Source organism: Perna viridis, chromosome 7 (genome assembly GCF_037379345.1).
Source record: "Perna viridis isolate PV_CMFRI_1.1 ecotype Kerala chromosome 7, ASM3737934v1, whole genome shotgun sequence".
Taxonomy (NCBI): Eukaryota; Metazoa; Mollusca; class Bivalvia; order Mytilida; family Mytilidae; genus Perna; species Perna viridis.
Window position 1 is genome coordinate 31,673,739 of NC_142451.1, and position 27,998 is coordinate 31,701,736.

General features: G+C 33.0%; 2 protein-coding genes across 3 annotated transcripts; one reads left to right on the top strand and one right to left on the bottom strand.

Moving 5' to 3' along the window:
• Positions 1-157: 157 nt before the first annotated feature.
• Positions 158-18,034, bottom strand: LOC148612307 (F-box/WD repeat-containing protein 5-like). Of its 2 annotated transcripts, none has more exons than XM_088593619.1 (8): positions 17,876-18,034; positions 11,877-12,045; positions 11,026-11,275; positions 9,799-9,973; positions 8,229-8,368; positions 6,220-7,220; positions 5,269-5,481; positions 158-4,490 (listed from the first exon to the last, which is right to left on the bottom strand). In XM_088593619.1, the coding sequence occupies exons 2-8, from the start codon at positions 11,996-11,998 to the stop codon at positions 4,289-4,291; spliced, it is 2,103 nt and encodes a 700-aa protein (XP_088449745.1). In that variant the 5' UTR covers positions 11,999-12,045; positions 17,876-18,034; the 3' UTR covers positions 158-4,288. The 2 variants fall into 2 exon arrangements, with proteins under 2 accessions (XP_088449745.1, XP_088449744.1); XM_088593618.1 differs by lacking the exon at positions 17,876-18,034 and adding an exon at positions 15,056-15,165.
• LOC148612308 (uncharacterized) lies at positions 16,302-27,959 on the top strand. Its single transcript, XM_088593620.1, has 10 exons — positions 16,302-17,156; positions 18,464-18,594; positions 19,689-19,800; positions 20,323-20,437; positions 21,364-21,519; positions 21,982-22,215; positions 23,038-23,344; positions 23,498-24,010; positions 25,470-25,556; positions 27,017-27,959. Exons 1-10 carry the CDS (start codon positions 17,086-17,088, stop codon positions 27,130-27,132), a joined length of 1,842 nt encoding a protein of 613 aa, XP_088449746.1. The 5' UTR covers positions 16,302-17,085; the 3' UTR covers positions 27,133-27,959.
• The last annotated feature ends 39 nt before the right edge of the window (positions 27,960-27,998 follow it).

Genomic DNA, 27,998 nt, shown 5'->3' on the forward strand with positions numbered 1-27,998 from the left:
TTTTAAGGAAAGAGGGAGAGTTCATGAACATTTAGTTGAAAAGACGAGGAAGCTTAAGCATTTCTGTTAATGCTACTGCTTTGGATGTCACTAGGATAACAACTGAACATCAACATCAGACTGAACAAAAAACACTAAAACACTTTAATACATGGAAAACAGCATAATAATGTTTATTTCATTCACAAAATACAACAAAAAATAATAAACAAATATGAAAATCTATAAATAGTGAAATCTCCCAGAGATCATTATGTTATATATTAATTTCAAGATCTACAACTCTAATTCTTTTCAGCTTGATTCAAATCAGACCTCCGAAGTTACTTTAAATTTTGAGTACAGTTCTGGTATATGATTAAGGCAAATTTGTAAAAAATGCCCGCTAAAGAAATGCTACAAATAATTCTGAATATTCTTAATAGTAATCATTTCTTTTTATCCTAACAGCCAAAAGTAATGACAGTCAGTCACAATATGAATATTTGATTATTCCCCTTTGTACAAGTTCTGAAGTGCATTCTAATATAACTAAGACCTATATTTGATAAATGGCACAAGGGCAGATCCAGACACTTTGAAAAGGAGAATTCCAGCCAAGGTTCTCCAGAAAAAGGTTTGAGTGCTAGGGTATTATTTACTATTATTCTTTTCAATGACAAATTTTCCAATAAAAAGGACAGGTACATTTTGTACTAACCCCCTGCATCCCCTGGATGCCACTGATGCTCTAAAGTAAGAAAATTTTCATTTTTTTTTATCACACAGCATAAGCTTCTAGTTTTCACTTGAAATGAACTTTTTCTTTTATCCCCTATTCACATTAGAGCATGTCAAATTTCATACTTGAAATTCATATCCAATTCCCCCCTCTAATTGCCCAGATTGTCCAGCTAAAGAAAACTCCACTAAATAATTGGGCCTGCATTAAGGCAGTTTATTTTGGCAAGTTTAAAATTGTGATTTTGGATCAAAAGGTATAAAAAAAAAATTGGCACTTTTAATTTGGTGAATGCCAAATGGTACACTAAGTATATAAGCCCCTGTGAAAAATACTCAATATATAAAGTATCAAATTTTAAACTCCTCAGACTTAGGTAAATGATTCATTATCATTCAAACTGAAGTTTCAATAGGTAAGTCTACATGGCATCTACAAACGTAATCAATATAACTCCAATATAACTCAATAACTGTCCCTTTTTCAAACAAAAATCCTTTTTATTTTTGATTCTGAAAGCCTTTTGCAAAATGACGGCCTGGTTAATGAAAACAGAGAAATGCTTTGAATCAGACAGATATAGTTCCAATGTGGCACAATTTCATTGGTTTTCACCTCAATTTTTAACAGAAAAAAAAAACAATTATTTTTTTCAAGTTTTCTCATAAATAAGATATTGAAGACGTGTATCACAAGTTTTACATTAGGCAAAATGTAAGTACATGCATTGACTGATACATTCAAGAAATTATTGCAATATTCTTACTACTGCAGATAATATACTGGTAAATAGAAAGTAAGAACAAAATTATGATTTGCGCTTAAAAAATAATTATGAAGCAATAAATGGTAATAGGTGGCAATGCCATACTATCAATTCTATTGGTATAATAATTACAATTTATCTTTACAATGCAATAAAAAAATTTGCAATAAATTCTCTTTAACAGTCTCTGTAAGATGAAAGTACAAAAATTCCACAGTACTAACAATTAATGTCAATAACAATTAAAAAATAAACAAGAATCCAGCAGCAAAATAAAGTCCATGTAAAAATATACTAATTAAAAGAAGTGCACAACTGCTATCCTAAATGGAAGGCAAACAAAACTAAATATTAAAAAAATGCCATTTTGGCTACATTCGTAACAAAAAGCTTAACAGCTTCTCAACATGTACATTGTAACTTACTGTCAGGCTGAAATCAGAATCTCAGTAGTTTAGATTTGTATTAATTACCATTATGAGTACTTTGCCCTTTTTGAAAATAGTCTTTTCTAAATGCCATTGGCTTTGTACTACAGTATATTCCAGAATTGGAAATCCAATTTTTCAGAACTACACATGATATGGAAATGACAAACACATAGGAAGTGTTATGAATGTTTCCTTTAGATTTAAGAAGTTTAGACAAGAAATTAACAAATAAAAGCATAAACAAATAAAAGATAAAGAGCTGCACCTAAGGACATGATATTCTCATCATCCTTTTCATCCTCACAGAATAATTTGGAAACAAAAAAATTAAGAAAGCAATGAAATGTAAAAGTGAGCTTCAAACATTCAACTGAAAATAAATGATTAAAGACCTTAAAGCATTATTTGATTTATCAAAGTATTATTTACACCATTCAAACTATTTTTAAGAAGGCCTAAAATGATAATTTGTGCATGCATGACTTAACCCTTTGTTATTAAGTTAAGTTGTTGCAAATTTATCACCTGATTTCTTATGCATAGACCATTTGATTTTCTTGAGAAGGAGGCATGGGATATTTTAGACCAAAGTCCCAATTTGTCAAAAAATATTCTGGCCACCATTTTGCCACTGGAAAAAAAAATTAAAATAAATTTTCATGTATTATTCAAATAGAAAAAAAAATCTGACCCATTACATGTATCATATATAGAAGAAAAAATCTAGCCTGCATGAAAACACCAGTCCCTCCCAAGTAAAATTAAATAGTCTGTGCCTAAGTCTTAAATAATTTCAGGTTCAAATTCTACTATTTTCTGTAGTAATAAATTTAAAAATTATTGCCTATAAAAGTAATTTACATGAACAACCGTTCGTGTACATATCACAAAAGCTATAATATTATATATTAAACAATACATTATGCAATTATGATTCATTCTTCACAGATTAAATGTGAAATTTACATCAGTTAATATCACATAGTTAAACAGCACCACAGAATATTTTCTTTATTCATATTCAGTACACTTGAGTTGTCTCCCATTTTCAAGAGTTATCTTTCTTAAGAGCAGGTGTGTCAGATTATTAGTCAAAAAACAAAAATGAATTAGAAAAATACACAAATGTCAAAGGTATTTTCCATTCTCACAGAAGAAATGAACTAATTAACAGGCTCTTGAAAATTCTGGACCCTTCAATGACAGGATAAACTATCATGAAGATGTCTGCCAAAAAAATGTACTTCTTTTGGCTATCTGATTCTTTTTTTTTGTAACAGATAGGAAGTTCCATAATACAAACAGATTTCTATAATTTTTGTTTTATCATGCTCAAGTAAAAAAATTGAAGTGATTTCGAAATTACACATGCTAGAAAGATAGATAACTCTGTATTAAAGTTATAAATTATGGCTGCATCCTGTACACCCAGTACTTGTCAAGTGCAGAGATGTTCAAATTTATCAAACTTGTAATGGACTGTAGATCCTTCATTAAGTTAAGTTTTAGTGGACCTAATGATTTTGAATTGTAAGTTAGTGTATTCTTGGATTTCATAATTTTCAAGTAGTTCCAAGGCCTGGAACTACTTGTATGTCCTCAAATAGTAAAATTTCTTCACATAGATAGGAAAGCAATAAGATGAAATACAAAAAAGTAAAATTCTGCTGTTTTTTTATACCAGAACATTATCTAGACTTTGATAATAAAAGGTTTGAGTAAATTCTGTTTGAAATGCAGTACATGTATTGAAATTTTTGTCAAAGAACTGTTAAAGACAAATTGGAGAATGGAGCACAAACAAGGAGAAGTTTTTTCTCCCTTGTGTTATAAAATGTATAGTACTACTTGATTAGAACTTTTCATACCATAATTTAAATAATATATTGGATTTAAGGCAAAGACCACTTTCTTCTTGAGGAAAAGGGGGGCTGAGATTTTTTTTGAGTTAGCAAAAATAGTTTTTTTTTTTCAACAGCAGCCGTAGAGAAAAAAAATCATTTGAAATTATACATTGTTAAGTAATGGGGGAAGTACTGAATCATAATTTTTCTTTGCCACGGCTGAGTAAAAACATTGTTTTTGCTCATTTTGGAATAATTTATTTTTTCAAAATAATCCCAGCTCTTCCCTCCTTCAGTATATATATGGTTGGGGTCTAAATGACAAAACCACAATAATAAATGGATACACTAGTTTCAGAATTCACAGTTATAAGATTGAATTTGCCCATTCTGTCCGAATTGTCTGATGGCACTGAACATCTCTGCTGGAGCATCGGCAATCAAAAATGTGTACAAGCATTTGAAAATCCAACCAGGGAGATCTGTTTCAAAAAAGTGAACACAATGACCTCTTTATCACAGAGTCTCAGAAAAATCCAGAAAATTTATTTTTCTCTCGATTCAATGAACGCCATATTTTGATGGTACAGTCATCACTGACAGTCACTAAAATTTCAGAATCGGCAGGATTGAAGGCAACGCAATTGACAACATCATCGTGGCGAAACCTGTTCAGACAGACTCCATAATGTCTATCCCAAACATATCCATGCTTGTCTTCTGCCCCACTGTAAAACAACCAAATTACATTTTGATCAAATTTACACATTACGGAGACATTTAGTATTGTCCTAATATTCACTGGAGCTGAATTTGTATCATTTATCAGTATAAAAAAACTATAGGTTTATTCAGGTCATTTGGCTATCTGTGGAAACTAACAGTATGAAAATAATTTAAAGTATACACCAAAAAAGATATCATGAATATCTGTGGGAACTAACAGTATGAAAATAATTTAAAGCATACACCAAAAAAAGCAAGTTGCATATGTTATCATGCTAGGTATACCCTCACTCATTCCATATATTGCAAAAACGGAAAAGTCCTATAAAACAGGAAGTTGATGTAAGACAACACCAAAAAAAATACAACATAGCCACCATCTACATTTTGTATATAAAGCCACATACAATAAGAAATCTATCTATTCATGGAGAGAGCAACAAAGGGAACCAATATTCTAGTGGAAATCAAAAGAATGTAATCCAGGTACAAAGACCAGACAAGAAAACAAACACAACAAAGAACATAAATAACCAAAATAACACATACTAAGCAACAAAAGTAAATGAGCAACTCAGACTCCACTAAAAACTGGAGTATGGACCAGGTGCACAGGTAGGGTAAGAATTAATATAAATAAGTGAGAGTGAGGATTAAGAAAGACAATAGATTCCAATATATACTGTACCAACTACTAGTTATGTGGTGTATGATAAAATACAGTTGCATATTACACTGTAATTGCAACTGTTCCTGTAATTATACATGAATAACACTTACCTTGCAACATATTTTTGGCTGACATCCAGAAAGATAAAGAAGCATTCATCATTAGGTGTATAGGCTTTGTGTGCTCTGTACATGGTACCAACCTCTGCCAACCTCAGGAGGTCAATGACATGAATGTCAATCTCTTGGGCTATTGGAGGAGGCTGAAGAGGATTCTGTATATCATAGTCTCTTGGCCAGGGGCGGCAATTCACATACAAATACCTACAATGTACAAATATTTGACAATTTAATTCAAATGCAGAGATGGGAAATTATAAAGTCATTGTCATATACTGGTGTAAACAAATTGAACTTTAAATATTGTGTTACATTATTAACTTGAAGCAAAATAAACTGTAGCTGCCAATGAAAATAAATCAAGCCATTAACTAAGCAAATAAATTATGTCATTAACTGAATTTGAAGATCCAGGTAGCACAAGTTTAAAACTTGACCAATCAAAGATGATGCATATACATGTAAGTGCATCTAACTACATGTAATTAAGTTTTTTTATTTCCTTGTCTAATCTTTCAGGTCTTGCATGGATAGTATATGCACCTAATCTAAAACCCTGTTAAATAACTTGAATTAATTCCTACACTGCTAATGATCACTAGGGTTTAGATGACTAGTCCTACACTGCTAATGATCAATAGGGTTTAGATGACTAGTCCTACACTGCTAATGATCACTAGGGTTTAGATGACTAGTCCTACACTGCTAATGATCACTAGGGTTTAGATGACTAGATCACAAAAACTAAAATGTATCACGAGGCATAGCTTGATATAACAGTTCTGTTACACAAACAAGAAACTGTTTTGTGGATGGTGGCACTATGGCAGATCCAGAGAATCATTTAAGGGAGCTATTACAGTGTACTTAGAACCCACCAAATATTTGGTTTGATAGTTCAAACTCCTGTATTTACATGTACAATGTATAATCATTGCCTACCTGTGATCAGGAGATAAAGCTAGTCCTATTATGTGCCCATGCATATCTATCACTTTATCAATACTATCATATTGTACAGATTCTAATGCAGGAGAATTGAATTCAATGTCTGGCAAAACATTAACAGCATCATCATCAGAAAGTCTTTCCAATGGCATGATTTTCTTAATTCCAACCTGATGTGGTGTGTACGTCTTTGATCCTTGCGTAAATATCAAGAACTTTTCCATTATTTTCCCTCTTCCCTTTTTTAACAAATTCTCTGTTTCGGGACCAAGAAAGTCAGGAACGTTCATACTTGGGTCCCCTTTATGTAAAGGGGAAGTTGGATTCCAGTCATCTAATGCTACCTTGTGGTCAAAACTGCTGAAAAAACTTGATTGTATAGGTGCCCCAAATGATGACCCATCTAGATACATGCCTCCATGACAGGAACATGCAGTATCACATGAACAATGGCTGTGACTTTGACTAGCAGAATTGTTTTTATTGGAAGAGGATGTGCAGCATGAACTTGTATTATAACTGGCACTTGTTTCAGAACTTTCTGAAGTCAAAGTAACACATTTTGTAGTCTTTTCTGCCAGCTTGTCCAGATCTGGCTTACCCTCAGTATTAACGTAGCTTGATTTATGACTGCCGGACGGAGCAGCTGCTGACCTAAAACTTTCACCACGATCGGGTTGCATTTGCTCTTGTGACAAGGCATAGTCATTACAACTCTTTTCAGCGTCACGATATTCTTGTTCATAGTGAATATTCCCAAGAACTTTTTGTTGACTGTTTTTTCTTGCATATTTGGATGAGCTTCCATTATCAGGCTTTTCTAAATAAGCTTTATTTCTCTTACTCCTTTTCAAGCTATCGTCTTTTTCATCAGAATCAACATTTTCCCTATATGTAGCTACCATTACTGTCCGTACAGAGCTAGCATTTATATTTTTTAATTTATATAGTCTCATCACCACTGATTCATGTTCGTTGTCTGTATCTTGAAATGCCTAGAAAACAATAACATCAATAATTATGATGTAGAAAGACAAAAAAATAATTGTACTATTTTAAAAAGGAATTCATACTTCATTTGTCCATTTTTGTGTTTAAATTCACATAACTCATATATGAAAATCTACAAAGAAGAAGAAAATGAAAAAAAAAATTCTGAAAAAAAAGGCATTTTGATCACTACTTGTTTTATGCGTGAAAGAGAAGATGTATCAACAGACATACATTATGTAAGTTTACTATATTACAGTTGCATAAAATGTAAAATCAAGGGTACTTCTGCAGAACCTGAAGGAAGATGGTAGACAGTAGTCAATGATTATTTTCTTCTCAATCCAAATAATAGCTGCAATGACAATTTCAGCTGAAAATGACTCATGGAAGACAAAAATAGGTGAACTGTTCCTAACCCCAATCTTCCACTGCTATTTAAAGACGTCATAATATATACATTTTACCTGATACCTGAAAACTGTGTGTCATTACCGTGTTTACATCGACAGCATCAGAGGTAATTTTTGGTAAATGACACTCACAATGATGAGTGTGGTTAAAATAAAGGTTTTTTCTGGAAGGCCAATGGTACATGTACATAACATAGATTGACTGAAATGAATGCAGCGTTTTTAAAAAGTAATGAGTACTTACAGCGTCTCAATTAAAACAAATGAGATAAATACACCACCTTTTCCCTTTCTTTCCCTGCATTTCAATTTCGAAAAAGGTGAAATTTCTCACATTTCAGGAAGAAATTCCTGATCTTCAATAGAGACAAGTGTTTATAAAACCCACACAGGCAAATATTGTTCCAAAAATTGTAAGAAATAACAATGAACTTAATATGAAATCTGTGCAATTTTCATGCGAAATTGACGGATCACAAATTTCATATGAAAGTTCACATGAATGCTATTACAACTCATGTGAAATTTCTGTGAAAACCATGTGGAATGATTTTGCCAGAGAGAAACTTTTATTGCTCTGTACTGTACTATGTTCCTTACCTTGTTAATCCACAACACAGAACATGACTGTAACTGTCCTGTCCAGTGGAGGGTACCAGATATAAGATGGCTATCATTGTACCAAGTACCAAACACATCATATGGCTTGTTAATAACTCTTGCCTGTAGTTCAAATTGACCTGTAATACATAATTTTATACATGCATAAAGAATATAAACAGTCTCCAAACTTTGTTTTGACTACTTATTTGTTTTGTTAACTACAGAAATTGTAGCCACTCTTTCTTCTTTTACATGTGTATGCGGTCAATTATAAATAAGATATTTGGCTGGTTTGAAAACTGTGCTTCAATGTATCTTTTTCTTGTAATTGACATTATACTGTAATGATATCAACTACATACGTTATATGAAAAATTCTTATTTGCTATACTACTGAATGGTTATAAATTAACAGGAAGGCAATATTGGCAAACTAAAGACTGGGTAAGGAATTCACTGGAAAATATATGAGCCCTGACAAACTTGAATTTGTAAAACCAGTCAAAATTTGCTAAATTTTAGCCAGCCCTGCCCAGAAATTACCAATCACGACAGGAGGTCAGGCTAGGATTTCCAACTCTACTAAAGATGCATCCTTGTCAATCTTTGGAACACTTGTGTGGGTGATTCTCTGCACTGATATTCTCATGTGAGAGATTTTTACGTAAAAGCAAATTTTGGAGGTAAAAGTTCCTGGAAAAGTTCTAATTTTAAGTATTTTTCACAGAAAATATAGTAATTTTAACCAAAAACCTCCCATAAGTCTAACATTTTTATGTGGGAGATTCTAAATTTTTCATTGATTTTTTAAGTGACTCCCAGCTAATGTGGGAGAGTTAAAAGGTATGCAGAAGACTTGATATACATGTACATATAGAACATTATTTTTATACAAAAATGTAGCAGTTTGAAATATCAGATGTTATCATAAAAGAATCCATTAAGTGAATACACATCCCCACAAGTACATGTAGCATATTGTAAACGTATTAATTTTCACAACTGCTAATTTTCATGGATTATGTAAATTGAGCATATTTGTGGGTATCATTTTTTGTAGATTTAAAGAATGATAAGTGTCTGAAAGTGATAGAAATCAAATTTGTGGGTACTATTTTTCACGCTCTCTTGTCCATTGCGAAAATGAAGAGAATTAGTAGAGAGCAAAAATTAATATGTTTACAGTATACAATGCTAAAACCTATTGGTTCAAACATTGACCCGTACAAGTATGTATGTTGGATTAAAAAAACAAAAAAACAAAAACAAAAAAATGATGCTTTTCAGTGACAAATATAAAGCTTCAACCTTAACATGTTTCAGGCGGTAGACCTCAGATAAGGGGCATAACTCTTGAAATCAGTGATATGTTTGTATCATATTCAATTTCACCAAAGCCTATCAAGCATTCATTTGAAACAGAATGAAATTAATCCAAATTACTTTGATCCTTACATGAGATTGTATTTAAAATGCTGAATACAAACATTTGAATGATCTGTAAGAGTTGTGTCCCCTACCCTAGGTCTACCTCTTTAAGCACATGTGATTATTCATTTCTACAAACCATGTAATGAGAAAACAGCAATTTCTCCTGATGTGCTATTAGATCCAAAGTGAACCCCTGAAACTAACAGTAGTGTATCGCTCTCATTAAACTGGGAGAACTGAGTATATTTCCATGTATAACGCTTCATGTTCTCTTTATACTTCAGCGATACAGGGTAAGAAGTATTCCAAACCTACAAACAGGTAACAATTATTTATTTAAGGAATGTTTTTAATCATTTAACAGAACATACATTGTAAATTAAATTGTAAAAAAATAGCCTACTTTGCCACAGTTTACATAAACCATAAGTGTAAAATGGCCTGAAGCAGGTTATTTTGTAAACCTGCTTATAAAAAAGAAACATTCCTTACACATGTAAATCTACATTTTATTTTCCAATGAATTCCAGTCAAAATGATAATTGATTTGTAATCAAAACGTTATTCTGTATAGAATAGCTAAAAATGCAGAGTGATTACCAATCTACAGTAAGAACCAGTCCAAATAAAATTCAGACACTGCCAATGGTAAAGTGGTTCATGATGTAGCAAAACCCATCAATCAGACAATGGTTTTTCAGTCGAAATATGCTATATTTTTATGTAACAATAATCATTTCTGTATTCAGTTCTGCACTTTTGAGAAAATCATACATTCATCTCCCACTAAAATCAACCAAATGGAACCAAATCAAGAATGATAACTCTTGCAAAGTGGCAATTTCATGTATAATCTATATAATTTTTATCTCAAAGGCGCAACAACCAAATGATAAACTAAGACAGGTTATGTAATTAGTTACTGTTTCTGAACAAGAAACAAAACTGGGTTTTTGACATGCATGAATCACCTTCTGCCTGATTTTTAGAAAGACTGCTACTTAAATAGTTCATGATACCAAACCAGTTTATCCAAACCAACCAACCAATTAGATACATGTATATGTCCCCTGCTGCTGGTGGAATATGAACCATAAAAAGATGATGTCAAATATCACCTGAAATTTTTTTTGTATCAAAATGGAGGTGAGATAACATCATGTACATATAAATAATTCTAATCTAAAAAATTTCAACAAAATCTAAAGAGAGGTCTCGGCTAAGTTGTGTCCACTACAAACTGAAGCAGATAATAACTAAGATGCTCTGTCAATTTGCAGTGGGGAACAAAAAAATATGTGTATCAAAGAAAACCACAGATTTTCAAACATATACACTGTACATGTACATGTATGTATATTACCTTTATATAACCATCTTTTGAGCTTGTAGCAAACATCTTGCCATTATGTGAAAAGCTAACATGAAGAACTTGGTCTGTGTGTTGTCTGATGGTCTCACTTTCTATAGCCGGTGTGTGAAAGTGGAGACGTTTATACTCATTTAACCATGATGACTGTCCAGGTGCCATAGGTATAAGTCTATCAATTTTATAATGCCTGTAGAATAAGTCTTTCCATAGTAACTCGTCTCTTGTTACTCTATACCATATCCTGAAAAAAAAAAACAATAATGGCTGATGCGATTTCTCTGTAGGTTTTGAAAAGTGCAGGGTACTCTAGGTAAAATGGAAGAAGAGCATATTGCAAGAGGCAAATTTGAAAGCACATTATGCAAACATTAACATCCATTTAGGGAATATTTACAAAAAGGACAAGCCAAGGCACTTATAAAACTGACTAAAAAAGGCAAAGCAGCTAGGCCAGGGCACCAGTGTGCACCCAAACTTGTTTGTATGAAATAGTTCATATTAATAGGAAAATCTGTTCTCATATATACATTTTTGTAAACTTGAAATACAGCAGGACATGAGTAGTTATATCCCTTTCAAGTATCTAGCAAAAAATATCTAACTTGGTAATGCCCAACCTCCACATGAAGTTTTATTGAAATCCATTGAATATTATATACATGAAAGAGGAGTCAGATATTGTGATTCCTGTTAAAATCCGCCAATTTTGAAGCAGTATAATAAGTAACAAAAATATATGTACAAACACAATTTACTGCAAAATATTATCTCTGAAAAACTTAAAACTACTTTAGTATTCATGAATAAGAACAACACAATACTAACTGAAAATATTTACATACCTGCAAACCTGAGCAGTCTTGAGCAAAGAAGATGCTGGTAAAAATGAGAACACATGTAGGATAATATCATCTGGGATCAGGTCCCAAACACAGGCAATCTGTGTTTTTGACATCAATCCCATCTGTTCTACTGTTCTGTCATGTTGATGAATGAAACTTGAACTCAGACCTGAGGCAGAGAAGATTATGCCATTTGATTAAATCTACAATTTTCTGTTGTAAATGTACATGATGTCTTAAAACAAATAACTCAAATGGTAACTTTGTTCATGCACCGTTATGTTGTTATGATGTTTCCATTTGCACTTGTGTAGAATTTGTTGGGGAATTGCAATCCCACTACAAGACAGTAATAAGACCCTGTAAACCAACTAAATTTATAGAAGACCTGCTCTGCATCTGTATTAAAGGTCAAACAATCACTCCAGAATTATATACACATGTACACTACTGTCAACACAAATTTTAATTTCTCCACTCTCCACAGTGGAGATATTTTGAGTGGAGTCACAGTGTCTCCACTCTCCAGAGTGAAGTCACCATTTCAAAAATTGTCTGTAACTAACTTCTCCTGTGTTTATACAAATGTATATTTAATGGTTCCATCAGTTTAATAACATTTCAATAAAGGACAGAAAAAATATTGAAAACTATTGTAACTGAGCAATTTTATCCTGGTTTTTACTATGGTGGATTCACAGTGGAGGACATGAGTGACTCCACTGTGAAGAGTGGAGAAATAAAAATTTTGGTTGACAGTAGTGTAAGTCATATCCAATAGAGAAATTTTGAACCATTATGTTTCAGACCTCCTACAATGGCTACACACACTTCATTCAGGGTGGAATGGTTCTTTAAGTCCGCCCTGAGTAAAGGTCAGAATTACACCAACATAGTCAGTTTTTAACACCCAGATTCCACCTAGCCAACACTGACCATTTTATATTGCAATAGTTGTAACTTTCAATGAAACATAACAGGGAATTCATTATATTCTGTTTCTGTTTCTCAGGTGTACATGTATATCCTCTATTTTAGGAGCACTCCAGTTAGGATAAAAATTTAGTCATGTCATTAAAAATTTGGCACATTCTTTATTTTCATTTTGTACATCTTAATCATTGTTAGTGTATTTTTTTTTAATTTACAGCTATGTCTAAAGAGGGGATACATCATATAGAAATATCATTTTGTATTTTTATAAAGTAATTAAGAAATCTTTTAATTTGTGAATTCTGCACTTTTAAACTGTTAATTAATATAATAATTATAAATGAAACACTATGAATGTATTGATTGTTGTACCAACAATTTTGATTAGAGTGATGGGCTTGAAAAAAATAGTCTGGTGATGTTTTTTGTTTATGATAGTTTTAATAATTGAATGGCTACTGCAGAAATAAAACAAACTAACTACAGGTCCCAAGCTTTGTAGATAATGTATATATCAGGACTACAAAAGTCTGAATAATGTCAGTAATTTACTCAAACCATACATTTTAAATTGAAGTACATTGTACAAATGAAGAGATGACAACCTTGTTAGAAGACTTCTTCAGCCTATCGTTTTTGTGGACTGCCAAAAATGCTTCCAGTTTAATTAAATCTGAAACATTTCTAATTAAAAGTTTCAAATACAACCTATATATATCATTATTTTAATGATTACTTTTGTTTTAATCGATTTCTAAATTTAATTGATGCCCACTAATGTTTACCCCAGTATGAAATCAATCCCTTGACGAACCTCGCACAAACTTGTAGTTGTCTATTTCCAGAAATTTAAATGAACACATTGTATACAATGTCCCTGATGTGTGTCTGGTTATCAAATGGATTTGATGTTTTTGTTTGTTTGTTGGGGTTTAATGTCCGAGCAGCAATATTTCAGCTATATTCAGACGATGAACATGAAATTGAGGATGAAATGAACATGAAAATATGATGAAATGAAAAAGGGATGGGACACAAGGACAATGGGGTTGACAAATTTTGATTGCCACTGGAAATAGGGAGAGGTGGGTAGGGTCGGGCAATTTAGCCTCCTTTGGCGGAGCCCTATGGTTCCTACTCTGGGAGAATACCACAGTAGGGTTCTTTAACGTGCGAGGAACATGGCATCTTTCCCAACACGGTGCACCACTATGGTTTGCGGTCAGGTTTTCCGTATTATAGCCTGACAACCCCAGCATGTAACAAGCCAGGGGTACCCCATTCAACCACCTGGGGCACACATCCCAGTTACTCTGTGGGCAGAGCGCCCTAGCTCCCGGCTAGGGTTCTGAGCACTATTTAGTCGCCTTTTACCACAAGCTTAGCGCTGCTGCAGGCCTATTCTTTTAACACCCGGACCTGCACGGGTGTAAATGGATTTGAATTTATGCAAACTCAATATTGGACAGTTATGAAGTATGAATTTAATCAACGATAAATACTTATTTTATGATTTTTTTTAATTATCTTTCGACTTCATATTTGTTAAATGTTAATACCATATACTAACTGTCTCAATCCCTGTTTAATAGATTTTGGTATTGGATTAAGAATTAAGTCCCCAGACTCCCCTCATGTGATTTTCAGCTGTTAGATATGAATTTTGAAGGTCATAGATCTGGGAGGTCGGGTCTTTGAGAACAATAACAAGACCCATACTATAAGACAGAGATCAATGAGATTAACTTCACCATGCTGGGTGAATTTCACACCCAGGTGGTGATTCTCCATACACAATTTACAACCAGAAAATACATGTATGATGTCCAAGATGGTAGGGTGTAACACTCATATTTCACCCAGAAAAAAACCCAACAGATACAGTGTTTCACCAACTAAAACAGATTTATGACTGTGACTTGAGTGTTAAAGAACCAAATGTCCTGCATATTGGAAGTTGCTGGTTTCTTTGTCCTAAAAATACAGAGTTGACATCAGATCCCATGTATAGTTTATGTTGACTTTTAAGTATTACGTCTGATTAACCAGGGGTGAGGGATTTTTTTCTGAAATATTAGTTATTCTAATATACGTTACGAAATTATTGGTTACCCCGAACTTAGTCTTAGATTGTTTCGACGTTATTATGTCATGCAACATCGGGTACCATCTAATTTGCACGTTGCTAACAAGATGTGTAGGTTTTTCGGTTGTGAAATAATACCTTTAACAATAGCATATCTTACCTAAGAGTTTATAAGAAACTAAAAATCTAAGTAGACACTTCCTTAGCAGAATATTATCGATTTGTATTCTCTTTCATTTTTTCTTCAAGGGAGACAATTATAATAATGAAGATAAATTAAGCATACAAATCCCGCAATCGATACCTATAAATCGGGACTAGCTAGATGTTCCAGCTTTTGAAACAAAACGCTCTTTCTTAAATAAACAATACTTGGATGAATCATGATATACAAATGCATAGAGAGTTTCCTGGATAATAATTAATATTTGTTGGGTACACAACAATCCCAATGACTCCTCTTCTTTTTCTGTCTGTATAAATGATTTCCGAAACGAAGTATGCTTATCATAGGCGCTAACAAAATGGGGGAGTGGGTAAGTGGGTAACACTTGGCAACTGATTATGATTGGATTTTCATAAAAAATGCAAACATTTGAGAATTACAAATCTAAGCATGAATCCCTTCCAAAATATCAATACAAGGTCAGGAAATATCAAGAATCAGGGAAGAAGAAAAATTGATTGATTGATTGATTGATTGTTGGGGTTTAAGCCCGACCAGCACTATTTCAGCTATATTCAGACAATGAACATGAAATGGATGATAAAATGAACATAAATGATAATGAAATGAAGCACTATTTAGTCGCCTTTTACGACAAGCTTAGCGCTGCTGCAGGCCTATTCTTTTAACACCCGGACCTGCACGGGACTGGAAGAAGAAAGAAATGCAGATACATATTTTAAGGGGCCAGACGACTTATTGATATTGAGAAGGCTTTTTCGGTTCAAAATATTTGTTTTCATCATGTTGACGGTTAAAATATCTATTTTTCACATACATCGAATCATTAATAATATTCATAAGTATAAAAAGAATTTTAAATGTTCGGGTCAGAGTGATTAGACAGGATATTATCAGTGTAAATTCCCAACGATGTTAGAACTGTCAAATTTGTGAAGCAAATATTTTGTCGTTTCCAGGCTAGCTTGCCGAGTGGTCCAGGGCGCTGGACTGCGCAGGCCCTAGATGTCACAAGTCCACCCACAAGACCAAGTCATTAAATCGAAAAAGTTGTCACCTAGAATATGCAATATGCGGAGCTCAGTATGGTCACTAACTCTCTTAGTAAGAAAAGCATTTAAAAGTAATTGATAAAAAAAAAACAAAACAAACATGAAACAAACAACTGCAAAACATAAATCAAGTGCGTTTACGTCACAATTTCAATGACGTCATTAGATGTCTGCACTTTTCGCTTTGTCAACAAAAACAGTAACATGGAATATATTGAAAAGGCAAGTTCAGTGTTTATGAAAAAGAATGATAAATTCAACAGTCTCTGGAAATTTTACATTCTACTGTAAAAAAAAACCTGCAGTCTAAAGTTGGACAGTTTTAACATTCAGGAGCTTTTCAGGGTGGAAGAGTGGTAGGGTAATACCTCTCTAACGGAAACTACGAGATTGAAGGTTAGTCAGATTACAAACTTGAAACGTAGTGATAGAACTAGAACTTAGAAGACAAACCACACCATATGTATGCAGTACACGTACAGAATTGTAATGCAAACAAGAACGACAGGAATGAGATTTGACAAAGTTCAGTGTTTGAATTGTGGTGGACCACGTAGGAATCACTGAGCGAATTGTCATTACTGTTCTTAACAGGAAAAAATGTCATGACTGTCATTATTGGTTGCTCTATCTAGACCGTCCTTGTCTAAAAAGGATGCGTAAAAAGGATACACCGTGCTGAACAGCCGAAGAACGATGAATGTAAGACATACGCTTTAAAAAAGACACCTGTGAACAAATGAAAAAAAAAACGTGAATAAATTAACAACTAGATTTCCTGAGAGCAGCCCTTCTTTGTTTTAAAATGGAAAAATGGCCATCATACAGACCTAACGTCCGTACGTCAGTGACGTTAGGCTTCAGCGGTACTGTGACGTTATTTTATTCCTGTCTACGAGGGATTGCAGACAAGCCGGTTTTGTGTTTGCTCTGTATAAAACTTCTCTAACTATGGCGTTGGATTTACCAACGACAGAATACCAAAGGATATTTTATACTTCTGATGAACCAGAAAAAGCTGGGTAAGTTTCTTTTTATCAGGAAGTGGCATATAGACGTAAGGTTAAAAAAGTGTAAATTTTTATGCATAAATTCGACAAAAGTAAGAACCACTTTACTTCTCTGGACTTGAGTGACTTTTTAGTAAAACATTTATGATAAAATTTGATTCAAGCCTTTCTTAGCCCTAACAGCTGATAGTTTGAATTTGAATAATTTACCAAACTTTCAAATGTACTAAGAGTATCAGATCCATACCAAACACAAATTTCTGCAATCGTTTTCATGAAGGTCAGCGATCAAACCTTTAAAAAATTCACCCTCAAATCGACCAACATTCTTAATGCTAATGAAGGTAGATTATATTTATTCGTCACGGTCATATATAAGTTTTTTTTTTATTCTTTCTGTTATACTCTTAATTGAACAAACCATGAGAATTTTGTGATTCTATAAAAACGAAGATGTCGTAACTAGCTAATTAATTTTTCGCCGTTTTTGCGTTTTGCTATCTCAGTGACAGAAAATCCTATTGAACCATGAACCACGCTTTTTCTCTAACTCGTCTATAAAATTTCACAATACTTAAAATTTCCTCAGTCGGTGACCAGTTTTGATTTGTTTGTTGAACAAAATATTTCAATAGAATATAGTATTGTTTGTTTGGAAAAGAAGCAAAGTATTATATGTTCAAGAATGAAAACACCTAAAAGTTCGTTGAAAATACTGCTTTAAAACATACTTCCCGAAACTTGTCTTCACAAGTTATTCATTAATCATTCGGATCAAAAGGCATGAACGTTCTGCCGGACCGATGTTTTTTTCGTCAGCCTGGCTCTCAGACTTTTTGTTGTTGATTAGTATGACCGTATGATGTAATTTGTCTTTGCCATATGTTAAACTACAAAAAAAAATGTGAAATTTCTGCCGGACCGAATGCTTCGGTTAGACACATTTCACCATGTCTAGGAGCTGTTAGGGCATTCTATTGCGTAAAGAACTCGTTCATGCTGCCTTCCTACCGTGATGAAATAGTCTTACCCAAGTTTTTTTTAACATAAAAGTAAGGAATTTAAATATTTCATAATTAAGACTCAGTCCAGTTCATATTTAAAGCTAAGCAACAACAAACATTGGTCACGTATTTTCAATTTGGTTTATGAAGTTCTTCCTGAACATTGCAAATTGTCCCTTAAAATTAACACATAAATTATAACAACATGACTGAAAATAAAGAACTTTACATTAAATACGAAGCAACTTTGAAACGAAACTGAGTGACTTTTTTCTTTGACATCGTATTTTAAATGAATTAACCATTAATTTGTAGATTGGGCAGCTTGCTGTATTGGAAACATTATGCCGGGGTTCGTGCTGCAGGATATGGCGACGCAGTCGATTACTTTGAGCCAGTTTTAAAAGAATCTCAAGAAATGCTTGAAATACTAGCACCATACGAAGGTATAAGAACAATTTCAATAAATGGAGAAAAAAAATCGATTCTTGTTTTGAAATAAATGGCATTAATTCAGTATTCTAGAATGATGAGCGTCAGATCACTTCATCGTTCGAGGTAAAACAAAGTGACATGAGTGACCAGCAAGTGGCAAAACAATTATAAAGTGGAGTTTCCGTGATTTATTTACGGACTATCAGTTTTATAATAATAAAAATAAAAACGCGGCAGACATGACTAAATACATTGTAGCAATGATTGGAAGTAGTGGTTGTTAGATTGTTAGAAAATTTTCACTCATGATATTTTTTCCAATCACTACAGCATACTCTCAGTCTAATTACTTGAGGGAAATTAGTGAAAAAAGTAACTTTTTTTACTATTGTTTTTGCTGGATGCAGTTCTTCATCTCTAACATTTACGTTCCACTGGCCATCTAATCAGACCCCAGACTACAAACTTATTTTGAAATAGAACATAGACGTACCATTTATGTTTGGAACTGATGTGCTTGAAATTGTCCAAACTCATGTTATTTTTGTTTTGTTCCATCTAGATATGAACAAAATCCTATTAAGTGTCAGCCCCTGTAAGAATCAGGCAGTGGGTTAAACATGGTAATACTATGAAAAAATCCATCATTTTGATAGTGTAATTTGACTATTTGCCTGATCAAAATCAAGGAAAAAAGACAAGATTTTCCATATCATGTTGGCGCAGCACTGAGATATAATTTTATTGAAATGCACTGTAAATGAACATTTAAAGGGCAGATGACTCTGTCGAAAACCTCACTTTCTAACATTCTATTGAAAAATTTCTGCGCAAAACCAGTGATGCAGAGATCAAATAATGGTCTTTTCAAATAGAGAAAGTATCCCTGAGTGATGTTACACTGTCAGCTCGGTGCCCGACGGTGGGGTTTTGATATGCATGTTTCTGATTTTCCAAGTTTGCCTGATTCTTACACTTACACTTGAATTAAACTTACTCATATATGCATTTGGATTATGACAATGTTTATTCAATTTTAACAATTTATACTAACTACTTAGATGCACGAAAAGTTGAAAACGGATGCGATGCTGTTCTGTTTCAGATCCGAGATGGATAAGGGCGGTACGAATGCAACTTGATAAAGAAATTGCTCTGCTACACCAACTTAGAACACACAGAGATTCATATGGTGTGATGGCTGTCAGGCTAAAAGCGTAAGTGAAGAATTCTGGAGAAACAATTATCTACTCATTATACAGTAAAGCCAGAAGTTATTGTGTGCATGAATTATTGCAAATTTTATGTTTTTAGCTTGAGATGCCATTGTAAATTTTATAATTGGAGAAAACGTCTCACACCAAGTCTGTCACATTTTTACTGTACTTAATAAAAATTCTTAATTTACAGTTTTATTTCAAAAGGGTATAAATCTAATGAAAAACTTTTTTAAATAATGAACATAGTGCAGTTGTAGTATTAAGTTGTGTCTGAAATTTCATTTCAACGTCTGCAACTAATTCGTTTACTTACTAGTGGACCATTTTATTCTCATTTTTAGTTTTGTTATTATAGTGCATACTGGTTAAATTGTCTATTCAAACAAAAACAATCCTAGGTTAATACTTTGCATTTAAAATAGTCTTAATAATAAAAAATACACCAAAAACGCATACGGACATTAATAATGTAGGAAAAACTATAGCAGACTCTCGAACAGTTTTATTATTTTTTATTAGTTATGAGCACCAACGCAGCAATGAATTTGAAGAGTGGGAAAAAATGAGGGCAGAGTTACAAAAAATTGACGAGGTAGTGAATGATATCATACAGAAACAGAGAGAAGAAGAAATGGTGAGTAGATATGGTTTTCCAGTGGATGTTTGGTTTTGACCTCCAAATTGATTTGGATTAAAATCTTAACTAGGAGGTGTACAAAGGAGTATGTAAAAAAATTCTGTGAAAGTTTCTTTAAATTCCGTTCAGTGGTGTAATGGAGTAATGGATAAGAGATGGGCATCCCTTTGTGTGCCGGAAGGAAGAAAGTACAGACTGAAGGAAGAGAGGAATGACAGGCGGACACTTATCATCTTATACCCAACTTCAGTTAAAGTGGGGGTTTAATAAATTACTCAGACTCTACTCAAATGGAGTATGGATCAGGCGCAACGGTTGGGTAAGGGTCTTCTGCTTTTCCGAAATCTACTACAAGTAATTTGCTCATAGGGTATATGTAATAAGTCGCGAAATAATTGTTTTATCTATGGATTGATTTTATGAAATCTATTTTATTAGGTTGCTACATTGTGTATGTAGATTGTCTTCGTTCCTGGTGTTTACATGTATATTCAGGTTTTGATTAGTATTGTCCCATTATTGGCATTATACCCTTTGGTATTTCCCCCCTATATCTTGTATCAATAACCATATTTTTTTCATTTTTCTTTTTGAAAAAAAATAAAATAAGCTTCTTTTGGTTCTTACCTATATTCAGACTTGAACTTTTTATTACGAATCTTAAGGAGGTAGACATTGGGTAAGGGGAAACAACTCTTAAAAATCACTGGAACGTTTGTATACAGCATTTTACATCAATCTTGTTTAAGCATCTAATTAACTTGGATTCATTTTATTCTGCTTCAAATGAAAGCTTGAGAGGCTTAGGTGAAATTGTGTATGATGCAAACATATCACTGATTTCATGAGTCATGTCCCTTACCCTGGGTGTAACTCCTTAAAGTATACATAGTACTAAAATCGAATTATTATTGCATTTTCAGAAACTTGAAGGAAAGATCAACCAAATTGACGATTTGATTAGACAAAAGTCAAGTTTTGTTGATATTGACACTAAGATTAAGCAGGCACGAAAGTTTGCCAGTAAATACAATGATGAGTTTGAGTTTTTGAATTTAGAGACCACAACATTAAAACAGGTAATTTTCCAAATTGTTTCATCCACGATTAATTCGAAGATAACACAAGATATTGTTTTAATTTATTGCATTCACTATGGCAAAAGGTGTATATCCAGCGTATTTCAAATTCGCCCATGAAAATAAACCTGATAATTAGTAAAATTTATGGTCACTTACATATTTTTTTTTTTACAATTCAAGGAAATATGATGTAAAAAAATATTCGTATAATGAGGTTGAATTATTTAAAAATCGAATCGTCTATTTTTTTTTCTTTTGAAATAATGACATCACAATAATTTCTGAATTTTCAGTATTTGAAAATCACACTTCCCGCTTTCAGATTTTGAGCTGAGTGGCCTGTAGGAAAATGTTTCAGATAAGCTGAACATCGCTTGTTAATAAAACCAATTCACTTGCCGCGAGTAATATTTCTTAAACCAATTTCTTAATATAATTCATAACTGTTTTTTTTAAAAGAAATCTAGAGAGGCAGCTAAAAGATTTGAACAGATAGAAAGAGGAAATGTGGAAATGATTTTAAAAACGTGGAAAGATGCAATAGCTGAAATAGACAGGGCTTACTATAATTATAAAAGTATAGTCAAGTTAAACAGAGATGGCGTAGCAGTAGTAGAACGAATTAACAGCCATTCTATCATTAATAAAAGAATGTGGAACTACCACAAGACAATGGGCTTCAACAAGTTTCAGGTAAGTGTTTGTGAGTTGTTGACTAAAGTCCGAATTTTTTTTCTACAATGTTACGGAAAACCCAACTTTAGTTTTGTTTAAATATCAATAATGATCGTGGAAAGGAGGGCAGTTACTCCGATTACAACCCAGTTATATTTTTGGGTCATAGTAAAAACATCGCAATTATTTCCAAAATTACAATACTTTGATTTCGGGGTTTCAGGACTAGTCGGTTTTTGCAAATACTATTTTATCATCTAATGAGAATTAAACGAAAGCTAATCCTGATGACTATCAAAGTCATATTTATACTTGGAGTCTATGACACTTGTTAAGTAGCACTCCAGATAATAATAGTGCAAAATGTGGTTGGAAAGCCTATATATTTTTATTTTTGATATTTTGTTTAAAATGTTATAGTAAACAGAAATTATTAGGTGGCTTTTCATATTACCCTTGTTCTTAAGAGATAAAAATTATATGGAACTTACTGTAGATTCAAAATTAAGGGAGAAAACTCTGTAAATGACATTAAAATACAACACAAACTGTTGATTTTCAATGTGGATTGTCGCCTATATAAGAGCAGACAGATTGGAATGAATGATTATACATTTCATCATGTAGACCTATAAAGCATCTTAATAACAAAAATGAAAATGTGTAGCATATTTTGGGTTGTATCACATATGACATGATAATGAGAACTTGTATGATTTTTACAAAAAATACTAAAATACTACTTAATTAATAAAAAAAAATGTGTTAACGCGAATACCATTTTTTGTGAAGTACACACTATGTTGTGCCAACTTTATATTGTTTTGTTTTCCTTCACAGAAAAGTGAAGAAGTAATAAAGAGGAGTAACTCCTGTAGAAGATACTTCAGAAAGACAGAGGCTCGCCATCTTAGAGAAAAAGAATATGAAGAATCTATTAAGAGTCTTGAAAGTGACACATCTCTCTTGGCCGTTGAAGAAAAAGATGAAAGAATTGTCTCCAATGTCATTATTCCACAAAAGGAGGAAAAAGAGGAGCTCAAAGAACCAAAGGATGAAAAAGAAGTTAGTGCACCAAAGGAAGAAAAAGAAGAAGTGAGAGCACCAAAAGAAGAAAAAGAAACAGTTGTGCAAGATCATGGAATAGGTAATTATAATAACCTAATAGTTTGGTCAAGATATTAGATTTATGCAAAACATGCTTTAGTTAGAAATTCGAGTGTGCATCAAGATTAAAACGTAGTCATTTGGGTTTAACTCCCATTGGAACCTTCATGTGTCATCATTATTTTCTTTTCAGAACCACCACTGGCCAAGATCGAAGTAACAAAGGAACGCGAATTACCCCAGATACCATCTCAAATTATCAAAGAAGAACCAACCACAAAGGATAAGAAATCTAAAGGCAAAGGGAAAAAGTTCTTCGGAAAAAAGAAGAAACAAACAGACACAGCAACAAAAGATAAAAAAGAAAGCACAAGCGGAAAACATGATGAAGCTCCAGCAAATTCTGATATGGGTGAATATAAACCGAAAAAGGTTAGAAGTTATATACCAACTAAGACATTCAGCATACATAAAGGCAAAATATACATAGCAATTCCTGTTCGTGGTCCAAAACTTCCAGCACCACCACCACCACCACCGCCAATCATACCACTGGAGGGTACTTCGGAAGGGGCGATAGAAGAAAAGAAACATGTAAAAAAGCCAAAGAAAACCGAAAAGGCCAAACCAGAAAAACCACCACCTATTAAACCTAGGACATGCTGGGATGGGCCTGCATGGGATCCATCATTAACACCAGAAGAAAGTAAGAAACGTTTTGTTTTCATTATAGGGACGCAGCCCAGTGTCGTCCTATATACATGGTGCGGAATGGTAATGAACTAATCGGGATTTTTTAAATTAAAACATTCACGGACTAACCGTGATCATTTCCCGACTTTTCGTGATTTTTTCCATCACAAAGAGGTTATTATAAAATACAACTTCAACATCTGACCCTGTACATTCCAACGAATGCAAGGAAAGATGCATCTTCCGAAAGATGGTCATCGCTTTCCGATTTACTTAGTATTGCAGTTGAATTAGTCAACAATAGTGTCGATCTTGAATGAAAACTTGAATGCATGAAAGAAAACGCGGCTTTTTCTTAAAAATGGTAAAATTATGTCCTAAAAGATGCCACTTTAAGAGCTACTATATCAAAATTTATCTTTCAATAAAATTTTGCAGTCATAGACTTTTGATCTCATTTTGATTTTTTCTAGCAGAACTGTTGGGTTGTACTAGGGTATTTTTGAATAGTATGTGCAGCTAATGAAAGAAATAATTATGCATTGTTTCGTGAATAATTCTATTATAAGCCATAACAGTAAAGAGTTAAGTCTATCATTCATTTTCAAATGATGTTCCGTTTCTGATCACTGTCAGTCCGTTACCATTCCACACCGTGATTTAAGTAGATGCACTGACACATGAAAGGCTTAAAATTGTTCTATGTATTTAGGGAGTGTTTTTTTTTTTTTAACTTTTAACGCAGACGTACAGGTCTATTATAGGAAGTATCGAATATTCCCCTTGGTCGAGACATCAGGAAATTTACAAAAAAATACTTAATTGAGTAGGCATATCGGCAAACCCTACAATCATAAAATGGCCAGCTAAAGTTCATTATATATAATCAAGTCTAAGCTACACCCCAACTCTAGAATCAATGCAAGGTTGCGATACAAAGTTGGTCGCTCCCTCAGCGGGATTCGAACCCCTTCTAAGGCAACACCGCCTGTACTAAGTCCAACGCACTGGACAACTCGGCCAACTAGGCCATAAAATATTTGAAGCATAATTTTAAGATATCATTGCACAAACTTATTCACTTCGGACCACCGGCACTTGGGACCAGGATTTTTCTTTGATCTAAAAAATATCACTAAATCATTTTGTTTCCAATTTTGAGTTAAAATAAAAAAATCCTGGTCTCAAGTGCCTGTGTTTCAGACGTGGATCCAAGGAAAGGCATGTCACGCATTCATCAATTTTTAATTGGGTAAAAAATGTTTCTGCATAAAATCTTACAAATCTTCTGCATATTTTTCACAAATTCCACGCATTCTAATTTTATTTACACAAGCTGCCATCCCTGCACTTATAAGCCAATGACACTTTTGAAATACACGAAATACACCCCTTACTTAACCAATATTGGTTATTTCTATAATAGAGTTTGAAATGTCGACAACGCTATGATACTTTTTTTTCTGTTTTAGTTCAAAATCAGCTGAGACCACCATACAAGGTCACCATTGCATACTCATACGAGGAACAGAGGAAATGTGAGCTCTCTGTTAAAGCAGGTATTATGCATTTGTATGTTTTTAACATGCAAGCTATTCTGTCTTGCTGTATTGTCTTGTATGACCTTTGATTCCCCTTTTTAAGCTGTATATATATTACTATTTTACTCGAACGACTTGATCATAAAAATATGTTATAAATAGATGTTTCTTAGAGTAATCAAGGCAACCAAGATTCTAGCAGAAATCAGACATGGTAAACCTTAAACAGACACACATAACAAAGAACATAAAATAACCAAAATAATACACATAAAGTAAAAAAAGTAAATGAGCAACTCGAATTCCACTAAAAAATGGGAGCATAGACCAGGTGCACCGATAGCGTAAGCGATGATTAAAAATGATACGGACTATGTATTGGGACAAACCCTCAAAGGACATCATCATCTTGAATACAACACTGAGGTATCCGTATATGTACATTTTCATTACAAATTAAGAGGGTGTCCAGGGGCATCTGGGGACACATAATTTTTTTTCAAGCAATAAATGTTGGTTTGTTTTTTACTGAAATGATAAGAACGAATTAAATTACATTTTGTACATACAATGTAGAAAACACTAAAACTTGAAAATAATGGAAATAACTCTTTGATCTGTTAATAACTTAGTTGATTTGAAACTGAACTTTGAACATATATTCTGAGTCATCCACTTTCGATACAGAAAACAAGAGGCTCCCATGAGCCTGAATCGCTCACCTGGTTAAAGTTTGTCTTTCATGGGCAATAGATTTAATGAGGAGTTGTCCAACAATTTTGACTCAAGAAGATCTCGGTAGGACTATTATAAGGATCATTGCAGTGATAGAAAGTTTCTTATTATAGTTCTTGAGATATTGGCTGAAAATTGTAAAAAATCGTCTCCCAAGGACAATAACTTTTGCAAGGAGTCCCTGACAACTTTGGTCCCTGAAGACTTTTGAAGGCCTTATGATAAGGGTCGAAAAAGGGCAATAATTCCAAAATGGCTGAACAGTAAAAATTTGACCAAAGATAGATCTCATCATGTTGAACAATTTTAACTCTAACGGAATTTGGCTAAACTTAACAGTTTTGGAGATATATGCGAAAAACTACTGTTTGACTCCTATGTTATATTTTTAGTAATAGCGGCCATTTTTTCGACCGATCGAAAATCCCCACATTTCTTCTATGCACGATACCCCAAGGAACATTCATATTAAGTTTGGTTCAAATTGGTCAAGTAGTATCAGAGGAGAAGAGTTTTGAAAAATTGTTAACGACGACGGACGCCAAGTGATGGCAAAAATTCTAGTTTTTCCTGATATCATTATGAGTTTCTGTGCCACGTATTATGGACATATCAAATCAACTGCATGGTTTCTACATGGACAGTCTCTTAATTGAGTTTCAGCATTAAAACATTACAAACGTGCAGATATTATTGAACTATTTTTTCTGACGTATTGAAATTAAATTTTACTTTCTTTTCAGGCGATAGAGTAAAGATCGTGTCCTATCCTGATCCCATTGGACAAGTCAAGGCAAAGAAAAAATTCGGATATATCTTTGCCAAATCAGGATGGATTCCACTGGAAACCTTCTACTGAGAACATTGTGAAACATTTCTTCTATAGATATAAAAATCGAAACGCCTTCCACAAATTCTGTGTTCATGACATTTCTAAGTGTTTTTACAATGTTCGTGCATTTTGATGATACAGTGGTAAGAGGAATTTAAATTCATGGCTCATTTATGTAAACAATAGATAACTAAATATACCAGTACATATCATGATGTTAAAAAGGAATAAAAAATGCTAACTATACATATATATATACCAGTATATATCATGATGTGAAAACATTATATATGAAAAAAATTACACAAAAAATAAGGATAGTATATTTACCTGTATATATCAAGATATGAAAAAATAATTTTTCATTGACTGTGATATTTTATCTTGAATTAACCTTTCTTCTGTGACTGTTAAAGTTTGATAAAAATCAATTTTTCAAACCTGATGGTGAAAGTTTTTCTTAAATGCGTACACATGTATTGGAACATTTATATTTTCATTGTAATAAATGACATATTTTGAAGTCCTTCACTCCACGTTAAATTTTTTCTCAACAAAAACTTTTTTAAAACAATTTTTGTAGGTCTTAATTTGTATGTGTGAAATCTTTTATTAATAATACATAACTATTTAAGCTGTGACTGGTAATTTTTTAAACATGTTAAAATGCACTTTTTACTCTTATACTTCGAAAACATTGCGATGATTGTGATCATTAATATTCAATACTAATATTTTGACTATTACGCTTTCAGTTTAAATGTATTTTCATAACAATTTATGTTTTTTTTTAATATTTCATATTTGTATATAACAATGTTTCTTTTTTGTTAATGAATAAAATAATTTTTAAAAATGAAGTTTACTTTACATTTGTGTTTTTGCAACTCTAG

Coding starts and splice junctions, on each gene's coding strand:
- LOC148612307 (XM_088593619.1), bottom strand. CDS start 11,998: ATGGGATTGATGTCAAAAACACAGATTGCCTGTGTTTGGGACCTGATC. Junction 8,369..9,798: donor TGCTGTTTTCTCATTACATG/GTTTGTAGAAAT, acceptor TATGTATTACAG/GTCAATTTGAACTACAGGCA. Junction 7,221..8,228: donor CTGTGTTGTGGATTAACAAG/GTAAGGAACATA, acceptor ATTGTTTTCTAG/GCATTTCAAGATACAGACAA.
- LOC148612308 (XM_088593620.1), top strand. CDS start 17,086: ATGGCGTTGGATTTACCAACGACAGAATACCAAAGGATATTTTATACT. Junction 17,157..18,463: donor GATGAACCAGAAAAAGCTGG/GTAAGTTTCTTT, acceptor ATTAATTTGTAG/ATTGGGCAGCTTGCTGTATT. Junction 21,520..21,981: donor AGACCACAACATTAAAACAG/GTAATTTTCCAA, acceptor TTTTTTTAAAAG/AAATCTAGAGAGGCAGCTAA.